The 12,819-nt window shown below is 40.0% G+C and overlaps 1 protein-coding gene across 1 annotated transcript in view; it reads left to right on the top strand.

Moving 5' to 3' along the window:
- Window positions 1-12,819, top strand: part of MCM8 (minichromosome maintenance 8 homologous recombination repair factor) — a 47,220-nt gene that overhangs the window by 15,584 nt on the left and 18,817 nt on the right. Inside the window, exons 9-13 of the mRNA XM_007539568.3 lie at window positions 3,587-3,738; window positions 4,880-5,075; window positions 6,866-6,896; window positions 8,106-8,246; window positions 11,419-11,560. Of these exons, the coding sequence (XP_007539630.1) occupies window positions 3,587-3,738; window positions 4,880-5,075; window positions 6,866-6,896; window positions 8,106-8,246; window positions 11,419-11,560 (662 nt within the window). The remainder of the gene's footprint in view (window positions 1-3,586; window positions 3,739-4,879; window positions 5,076-6,865; window positions 6,897-8,105; window positions 8,247-11,418; window positions 11,561-12,819) is intronic.

Here is a 12,819-nt window from a genome sequence, read left to right as displayed (position 1 = left end):
AGAGTTTGTGTGCTATGAATTGTGCCCTTATTTAAAAGCTGTCAGCAGCTGCTGTCTGTCAACAGCAGCCTAGGTGGCAGTACAGTGAATAAAGCATTAAACTCTTGAGTATGGGGGGGGGCTGAGTTAGGATTACAAAACTGTAAATGCTTCAAAAGTTCAATTTCCCTCCTCTTCAAAGATGTGTTGCCATACCAGTCTGCCTTGATAAACTCAGTTCTACAGTTTGAGATCATGGAGTTGTCTTCATTGACTTGTCTCGATCTCTTGCTTTTTTTTTTTTTTTTTAATATTTATTTATTCCCTTTTGTTGCCCTTGTTTTATTGTTGTAGTTATTGTTGTTATTGATGTCTTCATTGTTGGATAGGACAGAGAGAAGTCAAGAGAGGAGTGGGGAGCCAGGAGGAGGCACACCTGGTTAAGCACACACATTACAGTGCACAAGAGAGGAGGGGAAGACAGAGGGGGGAGAGAAAGACACCTGCTTTACTGCTTGCAAAGCGACTCCCCTGCAGGTGGGGAGCCAGGAGCTCGAACCGTGATCCTTATGCCAATCCTTGCGCTTTGTGCCACCTGCGCTTAACCCACTACGCTGCCGCCCAACTCCCTCTTGCTTGGTTTCTTTATTTCCTCCATAACCCCTTTTGTAAAGTTGTAGTTATACACTTGCAATAGGATTGGGATGCCAGGACTTTGGTTCAATCTATTTCCCGCTCAACTTATTAAAGTTCTGTATCTTAAGAGCTTCTTTCCTCTTGTGACCTAGCAATTGGGGTTTATTGTTATGCAGAGCAGCATGGTGCAGAGTGAGGAGGAATGGGACTGTGGAGAGGAGAACAGAACTTTGGGCACTGGACTGACCTGTATGGATCAGGGCCCTGGGGAGCTGGGGGGAGTTGTGGGGGCTAGAGGTTCATTGCCTGTGTGGCGCTGTTCCTTTACTAACAGTTAGTCTGTTTCCTTTGTTGTTCTTTTTTGTGATAGTTTGTCTGAGATTGAAACCTCTTTCTGTGGAGAGGAGTTCCATGTATGTTGTCACTTTATTTTGTCTTCTTATAAGCAAAGGAAAACAGTTCCTTCTGGTTGGCAATCTTGGTGTCTAATTGTTCCTTTTTATTTATTTTAATATTTATTCCCTTTTGTTGCCCTTGTTTTACTGTTGTAGTTATTATTGTTGTTATTGATGTCATTGTTGTTGGCTAGGATAGAGAGAAATGGAGAGAGGAGGGGAAGATAGAGAAGGGGAGAGAAAGATAGACACCTGCAGACCTGCTTCACCACTTGTGAAGTGACTCCCCTGCAGGTGGGGAGCCGGAGGCTCAAACTGGGATCCTTAATCAGGTCCTTGCGCTTTGCACTACCTGTGCTTAACCTGCCTCACTACCGCTGGACTCCCTAATTGTTCCTTTAAAAAAAATTTTTTTTTAATTATATTTATTTATTGGATAGAGACAGGTTGAAATCAAGAGGGAAGGGGGTGATAGGGAGGGAGAGAGACAGAGACACCTGCAGCCCTGCTTTACCACGTGTGAAGCGTTCCCCCTGCAGGTGGGAACCAAGGGATCGAACCTGGGTCCTTGCGCATTGTAAGATGTGTGCTCAACCAGGTGCACCACCACCTGGCCCTTAATTGTTCCTTTTTATAGCAGCTTATTCTTCTGTGTTGGTACCATTTTTCTCAAAAACTCTTGTACAGTGTTTTATTTGTTTTTATATTCTTCCTGAATTATTGCCACTTCATCCTCAAATACCTGGTAAAGGATAAGAGATTATTTGGAGTAGATAGAATAGGTTTCTTTGCTGAATTTTGTAGGTAAGAACTTTTCCCATACAAAGTGTCATCCATATATAAGAAGATGGAGTTTTGACGATCAGATTTTCTTAAGGATTTACTTATTAATGTGGGGGTGGCACACATGCACACTAGAACATTACTTTGGCACAAGTAATGCCACAAATCCAAATGACCTCACACTTTTTTTTTTTTAATTTCTTTATTGAGGGATTGTTGATTTATAGTTGACAGTGAATTACAGTAGTTTGTACATGCATAATATTTCCACATAACAATATAACACCCACTAGGTCCTCCTCTGCCATCATGTTCCAGGACTTGAGCTCTCCCCCCACCAGACGTCATGCTTTTAAATCCAGCATTCTAGACACTCCAAGACCACAAGCCTGTTTACTTTCTTAAAGGTTTATTCATTAAAGAGAAAAAGAGAACCAGTGCATCACTGGCAGGACTTCACACTTTTTTTCTTAAATTTTTTATTTATAAAAAGGAAACATTGACTAAACCATAGGATAAGAGGGGTATAACTCCACATAATTCCCACCACCAGAACTCTGTATCCCATCCCCTCCCCTGATAGCTTTCCTATTCTTTATCCCTCTGGGAGTATGGACCCAAGATCATTGTGGGATGCAGAAGGTAGAAGGTCTGGCTTCTGTAATTGCTTCCCCGCTGAACATGGGCATTGACAGGTCGATCCATACTCCCAGCCTGCCTCTCTCTTTCCCTAGTAGGGTGGGGCTCTGGGGAATTGGAGCTCCAGGACACATTGGTGGGGTTGTCTGTCCAGGGAAGTCTGGTGAGCATCAAGCTAGCGCCTGGAACCTGGTGGTTGAAAAAGGACTTCACTCTTCTTAGTCCATTCCTATAGCTGCTGTGCTTCTTGGGTGTCAGATTTTACTTTTTTAAGCATGTTTTTAGATTGGAGTTAGGCTACTCAAATGGCAGAATGAAGAAACATCTTCTGGAACTAGATGCCATAGCCTCTTTTATAGTTTGGGAAGGTCCATTTCCTTAGAAGGGTGCACTGGTTCTAGTTAAGGGTAAATCCCAATCACTGTGCTAGAATGTCCTCATCCTTCCTCTGCCCACCTGTTTGTATACCTTCCCACCTCTCTCAATTCTGAACAACTACCTGTTGCTAATAATACTGTTTTCTTTTTATGATCCACTTCTATTTTCTATTCCTGCCTTCAACTTAGAAGATTCTCTAGGTCTCTGCTGATAGCATTGGTTCCTTCTGCTTTTATGCCCTTGTGATTTTTTTTTCCTGTGTGCATTTTGGGATTTGTCTCATTTTATCATTGATACTTTGCTGTTGTTTTCTAAAATTTTATTATTATCTCTTCTTGTTGACATCTTTGCATACCCCAGATCATCTCTTCACTTTTAATGACTCTCATTTTTGTTGACATTCTCAAAGGCAAATAGACATTTTCATTCTTTTATCTTTTATTGGAGACTCCTGAAATCATTTTAGATATATCATTGACCTTTTTAAAAGATAGTTTCATTTATTACATATGAAAGATAAACTGTTTCACATGAATCATGGAGAAAGAGAGAAGCCAGAGCACCACTCTGGTGTACGTGGTACCAGCAGTAGAACCAGGAACTCAGGCCAGCAAGTCTGCTACTCTACCAGATACTTTTCAAGCTACTGAACTTAAAGAAAAAAAAAAAAAAAGATTTCCTTGCTATCTAGTTCAGTTCCATATAGATCCTGCATAGATAATATGTTAAGGAAATAACTCAGTACGTTGAGTGACTAAAATTCTTTAACTTTTTAGAATACAAGAGCTGATGTCTGAGGATCACCGAGAAGCAGGTCGGATTCCAAGAACGATAGAATGTGAGCTTGTTCATGACCTTGTGGATAGTTGTGTACCAGGAGACACAGTGACTATTACTGGAGTTGTCAAAGTCTCAAATACTGAAGAAGGTATACTATAATTCTTTTCTTATTTTAATTGCTCTTTATAATTTTTCAACACTAGCCATAATTTCTCTTTTACAAGGTACTTATAAACCTTTAATTTAGAGAAGTTTTTTTTTTTTTTTTTGGTTTTTTTTTTGTTGTTGTTGTTGTTATTTTGCAGTAGCCTGGGCCTCACCACTCCATTTTGACTCTTTCAGATAGAAACAGAAGGAGAGAGGGAAAGCTACCACAGTACTGAAGCTTCTTCCATTGTGACAGGGTCTGGGCTCAAATATGGGTTGCACACATGACAAAGTAGGTACATTATCTAAATTACACAGATGAAACTTTTCATATAAAAGTTTATTTGTAGGGGGCTGGGTGCACATGGCACAAAGTGCAAGGACTAGAGTAAGGATCCTGGTTCAAGCCCCCAGCTCTCCACCTGCAGGGGAGTCGCTTCACAAGTGATGAAGCAGGTCTGCAGGTGTCTTCTCTTTCTCTCTCCCCTCCTCCCCCCCATCTTCCCCATCTCTCTCCCATTTCTCTCTGTCCTATCCAACGACGACATTAATAACAACAATTACAATAACCACAACCATGATGAAACAACAAGGGCAACAAAAGGGAAAAAAAATAGCCTCCAGGAGCAGTGGACTCGTGGTGCAGGTACCAAGCCCCAGCAATAACCCTGGAGACGAAAAAAAAAAAAAAAAGTTTATTTGTAGTGGTTTGGGAAAATATACAGAAGTATCACACAGGATTTGCAAGCATGTATCCTGAGTTTGAGCCCCAATATCCCTTATGCTGGAGTGACAATCTGGTCTCCACTTTCTCTTGTTAATAAATAAATTTTGAAAGGACAATGAAAATTTACTTGTAGCAAAAAAAAAAAAAAAGAAAATTTACTTGTAGTTCACAGTGCCTTTAATTTGCATCATACTTCAGTCTTTGTAAGGAAAGATGAAAGTACCAATTATATTATTACTTTGAAAATTACAGACTCATGAAATAAGGGTAATAAATGCATGTTTTTCTTGTCCATTGAAGCATATTCTGTCAGCAGTAGCAGAGGACAGGAAACAAAGGCTTCTGAGGAAGGCTGTAAACATGGAACATTGATGGGACATCCTCACCAATTATATTATTATCTTGAAACTTACAGGCTCACGAAATAAGAATGATAAATGCATGTTCCTTTTGTACATTGAAGCAAATTCTGTCAGCAATAGCAAAGGTCAGAAAACTAAGGCTTCTGAGGATGGATGTAAACATGGAACATTGATGGAGTTCTCACTTAAAGATCTTTATGCCGTCCAAGAGATTCAAGCTGAAGAAAATCTATTTAAACTCATTGTCAAGTATGTATGAAGTTATCTGAAGTGTGATTATATTTGTTCATCTTATGGGTGCTCTTGGCTACAGGTAAAAAAACAAAAAAAGCTAGTCAAAGTGTTTGCAACCTAGAGTTCAGGGGGGCAAATCCAGTTCATTGCCCCATTCTCTACAGAGTAGGAGCTGAAAATGGCATGCTTAGTCGGTAGGAAGCCCGCAGTGATTATGCAGGAACATGCTTAACAATGAGTGTCAAGGGCCTATGACAGGAGACCAACATCTGGTGTTTGTTTGCTTTTCTTTCTCTCTCTCTTTCACATACTTATTTTTTATTTTATTGGACAGTGATAGAAATCAAGAGGGAATGGGAAGATAGGGGGAAAGAAAGAGAGATACCCAACAAGGGCAATAAAAAAAGGAAAATAAATAAAATATTTTTTTAAAAAAGAAAGAAAAGCAGCGGGTTAAGCGCAGGTAGCGCAAAGCACAAGGACCGGCATAAGGATCCCAGTTCGAACCCCGGCTCCCCACCTGCAGGGGGAGTCGCTTCACAGGCGGTGAAGCAGGTCTGCAGGTGTCTATCTTTCTCTCCCCCTCTCTGTCTTCCCCTCCTCTCTCCATTTCTCTCTGTCCTATCCAACAACGACGACAACAACAATAATAACTACAACAATAAAACAACAAGGGCAACAAAAGGGAATAAAAAAAAATTAAAAAAAGAAAAGGAAAGAAAGAGAGAAGATTCTTGCAGTGCTGCTTCACCACTAGTGAAGCTTTCCCCCTGCAGGTGGAGTCTGGGGGCTTGAACCTGGGTCCTTGTGCATGGTAATGTGTGTGCTCAACCAGGTGCTCCATTTCCCAGTCCCCCATCTAGATTTACGTATAGTAAAAAAGATAATGATGGGAGTCGGGTGGTAGTGCCGCGGGTTAAATGCAGGTGGCGCAAAGCGCAAGGACCGGCTTAAGGATCCCAGTTCGAACCCCCCAGCTCTCCACCTCCAGGAGGATCGCTTCACAAGTTGTGAAGCAGGTCTGCAGGTGTCTTATCTTCCTCTCCCCCTCTCTGTCTTCCCCTCCTTTCTCCATTTCTCTCTGCCCTATCCAGCAACTACAACAGCAATGACAACAATAATAATGACAACAACAAGGGCAACAAAATGGGAAAAATGGCCTCCAGGAGCAGTGTATTCTTAGTGCAGGAACCGAGCCCCAGCGATAACCCTGGAGGCAAAAAAATAAAATAATAATAAAAAAGATAATGATTCATAGTTTACATTCACATCTCTTGTCTATGTGTCCATTTTATTTCTATCACTTACAACTATTGAATGTAAATATGCATATATGGTCTTATTCTGATTTCTTAATTAAACCGGGAAAAAATGAAATTTTATCCCATTTGAAAATATTACTCAGTCTACCCTTTAGTTTTTTTTTGTTGTTGTTTGTTTTTTTCTTTTTTTCCAGTGGCTTCCAGGGCTTGCAGTTTGGTTGTACAAGCCTAAGTATTTGATTTTCACATCAAATTCCATGGAGGATCATGATCACACTACACTGTAAAAGTTAATAACAGAACAATGGTACATCAAGTACTTAACAAGTCTCCCTTATACAAACACAATATTCTTATAGAGTAGCTAAGAATTTCGAGAAATTTTCTGTTAGAAAAAAATTTTCTCAAGCTCCTTATGGGGATATAAATCTATTTTTTGTCATTTTCGGTGCTAAGCAAAGCAAGTTAAGCAAATTATAAGGTAGATCCTATGGGCTAATGAAATCTAATTTAGAATTTATAAGTTGTATTCTGCTTTTTCAGCTCACTTTGCCCTGTCATTTTTGGCCATGAAGTAAGTATTTTATTTTGTTTTTAAAATATATAAAATTGGGAGGGAGGGAGGGAGGGTCTGTGTAATGGTTAAGCAAAAAGATTTCCACACCTGAGGCTCTAAAGTCTCAGGTTTAACCATCATAAGCCAGAGCTGCATAGTACTTTGGGGAAAGAAACTATATAATGTCACTAAAATAAAATATAGAAACTTAGCAAGGAATCAGTCATTTCTTTTAGCCAGATAAGCATACTTTAATATTGGCTACTTAATAAATAAGTAAATTACATGATGGACAAACAATGGCCCCTTGTAAGGAAAATTGCTTATTGATGAGAATTAATAGAGATGGACTTTTATAAAAGTGACTCTGGAAACTAAATGTTAGAGCAGAAATTAACAAATATTTCTGTTTTGTGGAAAAATGAATTCATACATTATGAAGTAAGTCTTAGCTTGGAGTCTTTTAAGATACATTGGGGGCGGTAGCACAGCAGGTTAAGCACACATTGCGCAAAGTGCAAGGACCTGCCTAAGGATCCCGGTTTGAGTCCCTGGCTCCTCACCTGCAGGGGGAAGTGAAGCAGGTCTGCAAGTGTCTTGTCTTTTTCTCCCCATCTCTGTCTCCCTTCCTCTCTTGATTTCTCTCTGTCCTATCCAATAACAACTACAAAAAGGGCAACAAAATGGCATCCAGAAGCAATGGATTTGTGGTGCTGGGCCCCAGCAATAGCCCTGGAGACAAAAAAAAAAAAAAAAAAAAAAAAAGTCCGGGTGGTAGCGCACCTGGTTGAGTGCACATGTTGCAATGCACAAAAAAAAAAAAAAAAAAAAATACAATTCTGGGGTTGGGGAGATTGCACAATGGTTATACAAAAAGACTTTCATGCCTGAAAGCGCTGTTCAATTCCCAGCACCACCCATAAACCAGAGCTGAACAATGCTGTAGTATCTCTCTCTCTCTCTCTCTCCCCTCCATACTCCTCCCTCTGTTAAAAATATTTCTTAAAAAAGATACATTTCTGGCTTTGTATGCTTATTTTGATTTTTTTGGTTACTTTATTTAAAAAGTTTTATATTCTTTAAAGAAAAAATAAAGTTCAATCACATAGGAAAAGATAATTCCCAAATAAATGTAAACATGAGCGGAACATCCTTTCTGCTAGTCATTTTTAATTTTCTCATTTCTGTTTTTTTTCTTTTTTTCTCTCTCTCTCTTAAACACTTGAGCTTGTTAAAGCAGGTTTGGCATTAGCACTCTTTGGAGGAAGCCAGAAATACGCTGATGACAAAAACAGAATTCCAATTCGAGGAGACCCACATGTTCTTGTTGTTGGAGATCCAGGTTTGGGGAAAAGTCAGATGTTACAGGTATGAAATCAACCATTTGTACTTGAACTTTTGCTTACAAAATATGTGTATAATTCACAAATATATTTTCTTGAAGCATGTAGTGCTTGTGTTTCAATGGATATAGTTTGTTTAGTCATCTAAATGACTTGGGTTTTGTATGAGTAATGTGTAACTTGTATGTGACCATACTTTCAAATCAAACCAGTCTCTTGTCAGATAAGCTGCACAGATATACATAGGTCTTTTAAGGCACCATCTATGACAAATAACCATTTTCCTGAGTCTTTTTTTTTTTTTTTTTTTAATATCCAGCACCGTTTTGTTAGTCTTTATTGTTGTTGCCTTACTTATGAACCGTATAACTCAAGAAATTATAAAGCAGGGTCACCATTTTCTTTTCACACAACTATGTAAATACTGTATTAGGATTTAAGAACAGTCTGATAAAGATAGGAGATCTAATAAAGAGATCTGTCTAGGGCCTGAAAGATTATACAGTGGTTTATGCAACGGATCTCCATGCCTGATAAATGCAGTAAACATTTGTGAGGCCTTGGGCCCAGTTCTGGCACCACAATAACCATAAACTAGGGTTGAGCATTACCCTGGTGGTTTAAGAAAATAAAATGAAACAATTTGTCTTGATATTCATCTCTGCTTCTCTGCATCTGAAATACTTCACTTCACTGTTAGCCACCGAAAAGATTTTCTTTCCCAGTCAAAACATAGTGCTTCTCTCCTCCAAGTCTTACAATGGCCCTAAGAAGATATTGCTTACTGGAATGTTTTCCTTGGGAGTGATGTGTGGTAAGCCAACCATCATGTTCTAAGCCGTTTCTGTTAAGCCACGCATCACAGAGTTACTTGGGTTATGTACAAGTCCAAAGCATGCTCTCAGCAAAACAGTGTAAGTGCTCTCTCTTGGAGTTGTTCAGTATAGAATTACATATAAGGGTATTGCGTTGGGTACTTGTTGTGTCCCATGTACCAAGTGCCTTGTAGATATCTCATTTATGCCCAGGGCAGTGAGTGGTCTGTCTAGGAAGTGATGGAGTGGACAAAGTAGTGTACTCTCGAGTATGAGGTTGATCCCCAGCAGTGCATATACCAGAGTGATGTTTGGCTCTCTCTCTCTCTCTCTCTCTCTCTCTCTCTCTTTGATCTTCCTCATTAATAAATATTATTATTAATTTTTTTTTTTGCCCCAGGGTTATTGCTGGGGCTCAGTGCCTGCACCATGAATCCACTGCTCCTGGAGGCCTTTTTTTTTTTTTTCTCCTTTTGTTGCCCTTGTTATTGTAGCCTTGTTGTGGCTATTGTTGTTGTTGTTGATGTTGTTCGTTGTTGGATAGGACAGAGAGAAATCAAGAGAGGAGGGGAAGACAGAGAAGGGGAGAGAAAGATAGACTCCTGCAGACCTGCTTCACTGCCTGTGAAGCGACTCCTTTGCAGGTGGGGAGCTGGGGCCTCGAACCAGGATCCTTCCTCTAGTCCTTGCGCTTTGCGCCACATGCGCTTAACCCGCTGCGCTACTGCCCGATCCCGTTTTTTAACTACCACCAGGGTATTGTTGATATTGTGCTCAGTGCTGGCACGAGGAATCCACTGCTCCTAGCCACCACTTTTTCCTTTTTTTTTTTTTAATTTCTTTATTGGAGGATTAATGTTTTATAGCTGATAGTAAATACAATCGTTTGTTCATGCATAACATTTCCCAGCTCAACATAACAATAATACCCCCACTAGGTCCTCTTCCATCATGTTCCAGGACCTGAACCTTCCCCCGCCCACCACCAACCCCAGAGTCTTTTACTTTGGTGTAATACACCAACTCCAGTCCACGTTCTGCTTAGTGTTTTCTCTTCTGATCTTGTTCCCCTCCTCTCCCCCCTTTTTTTCCTGTTTGACAGGATAGAGAGAAATTGAAGGGGGAAAGATAGATAGATAGATAGATAGATAGATGATAGATAGATAGATAGATAGATAGAAAGAAAGAAAGAAAGAAAGAAAGGAAGAAAGATAGATAGATAAATACCTGCAGGCCTGCTTCATATGAAGCATCCCCCCTGTAGATGGAGAATAGGGCTTGAACCCAGGTCCTTGCACATGGTAACGTGTGCTTAACTGGTGTGCCACCACCTGGCCCCTGATAAATAAATGTTTTAACATGTTAATAAACTGAGACTCAGTAAGGTCTAAGAGCAGTACTGCCAGTGTATGGCAGTACCAGGATTTAAATAAGTCTGCCTGATTTTGGAGGTCTGTGCTTTTTAATTGTGCTGTTTTTCTACTTTTCTGACCTGTCATAATTTGTTCACTCAGGTGAGCAATGTCATTTTATTACTTGATGCTTAAGGGAACACTGGAGTCTTCTAAAGTTAAAACTTACTTTTTAAAAAATTTAAAAAATATTTTTGTTTATTTATTCTTGGATAGAGACAGAGAGAAATTGAGAGGAGTGGGGGAGATAAGAGAGGGAGAGGAAGACATAGAGATACCTGCAGCCCTACTTCACCACCTGTGAAGCTTTCCCTCTACAGGTGAGGACCAGGAGCTTGAACCTGGGACCTTGTGTGCTGTAATGTGTGCACTTAACCAGGTGTGCCAACTGCCCCTCGAAAAAAAAATTAATTATCTTTATTTATTTATTGGATAGAGACAGCCAGAAATCAAGAGGGATGGGGAGGGGGATAGAAAGAAAGAGAGACACCTGCAGCACTGTTTCATCACTTGTGAAGCTTTACCCCTGCATGTGGCAAACGCTAGAAGAAGAAGAACCCCTGCATGTGGGAACCAGGGACTCAAACCTGGGTCCATGCACTTAACCAGATGTGCTACCACCCAGCCCCAAAACTTACTTTTTTGCTGTTTGAACTTGAAAATGAAGCTTAAAATGATTTGTACAGAACATTCACATGATTTCAGACATCAGAGTCAGGCTACCTGGGTTTGACTGATTCTGACATTCACACCTTCATACCTATGTGAGTTACTCTCTTCAGGCACTAGTTAATCCATCAGTAAATGGATGTATAATAATAGTATCTTTCTCTTACTTTGATGGTGAAGATTGTACTGTAAATCTCTTAGATGAATATTTGGCATGTAGCTAACATTTGTGAGTAATTGCTCTTAGCTATTTTTCCCCTCTTATTTTGTCTAATTCTCTTAAAACTTTTTGTGTTCTTAGGCAGCATGTAATGTTGCTCCACGTGGCGTGTATGTTTGTGGTAATACCACAACCACTTCTGGCTTGACTGTAACTCTTTCAAAAGATAGTTCCTCTGGAGATTTTGCTTTGGAAGCTGGTGCACTGGTACTTGGTGATCAAGGTGAGGATCCAATAGGAAAAGTAAGAATTCTGGGATCTTTTTCCCAAACTGTTTCTTTCCAGTTAATTTCTTTACAAATTTTAATTTTATTTAAAAATATATATTTAGGGAGTTGGGCGGTAGCCCAGTGGGTTAAGCACACGTGGTGCAAAGAGCAAGGACCAGCGTAAGGACCCCGGTTCGAGTCCCCGGCTCCCCACCTGCAGGGGAGTCCCTTCACAGGCTGTGAAACAGGTCTGCACATGTCACAAAGCGCAAGGACCGGCGAGTCCCCAGCTCCCTACCTGCAGGGCAGTCTCTTCATAAGTGGTGAAACAGGTCTACAGGTGTCTTTCTCTCCTCCTGTCTCCCCTCCTCTAGCAAAATCTGGACCCATATAAGATTAAACCAATAAGGGATTTATTTAGAAAGTACAGTAATCATGAAGAAATGATTCTAGTTAAGAGTATAGGCAATGTCCAAAGTCTGCAATCAAGTCACCCAAGACCACCATGTGTGAGGATAAGTCCAATATCCAAAACCAACAGGAACGTGCTGCAGCGAAGGTTACCCAGCAAGAGAGCGAGATGCTCTCCCATCCTCCTTTTATGCAATCCCCTCTATGTCTCCTCCTCCAGCAGATATGCTAATAGTCCCAAACTCCTGTTGGGGTCACAACACCCTCCCCTCTCCATTTCTTTCTGTCCTATACAACAACAACAATAATAATAACTACAACAATAAAACAAGGGCAACAAAAGGGAATAAATAATTTTTTTTAAAAAAAGCATTACTTTGATATATGTGGTGCCAGTATTAAACGTGAAATATCAGGCATACAATAGATGCTCTCCCAGTCAAAATGTTTTTTAGCTGCTTTCCTTTTTTTTTTTTTTGTTATAGCACAACTTATATATTTTAAATGGACAAAAAATTAGTATCATTTACAGTATCTTAAGATAAATTGCCTTTGAAAAGGAGCTTCCTTTCCAGTACTTTGAGGTCTACAAGATATATCTAGAAAAGTGACTACAGTGGAAAAATGAAGACTGCTTGACTAGAACAGGGGGACAGGGAGGGGCTGTGGCTTTTTTCTTTTTTTTTTTTAAAGTAGCAGATTCTTTTTTTTTTTTTTAAAGATGTTATTTATTTATTTATGAGAAACATAGGAGGAGAGAGAAAGAGCCAGACATCACTCTGGTACATGTGCTGCCGGGGATTGAACTCAGGACCTTTTGCTTGAGAGTCCAATGCTTTATCCATTGCGCCACCTCCCGGAC

The sequence above is a fragment of the Erinaceus europaeus genome, chromosome 1 (genome assembly GCF_950295315.1).
Source record: "Erinaceus europaeus chromosome 1, mEriEur2.1, whole genome shotgun sequence".
Taxonomy (NCBI): domain Eukaryota; kingdom Metazoa; phylum Chordata; class Mammalia; order Eulipotyphla; family Erinaceidae; genus Erinaceus; species Erinaceus europaeus.
This window is presented reverse-complemented; position numbering and strand designations above follow the sequence as displayed.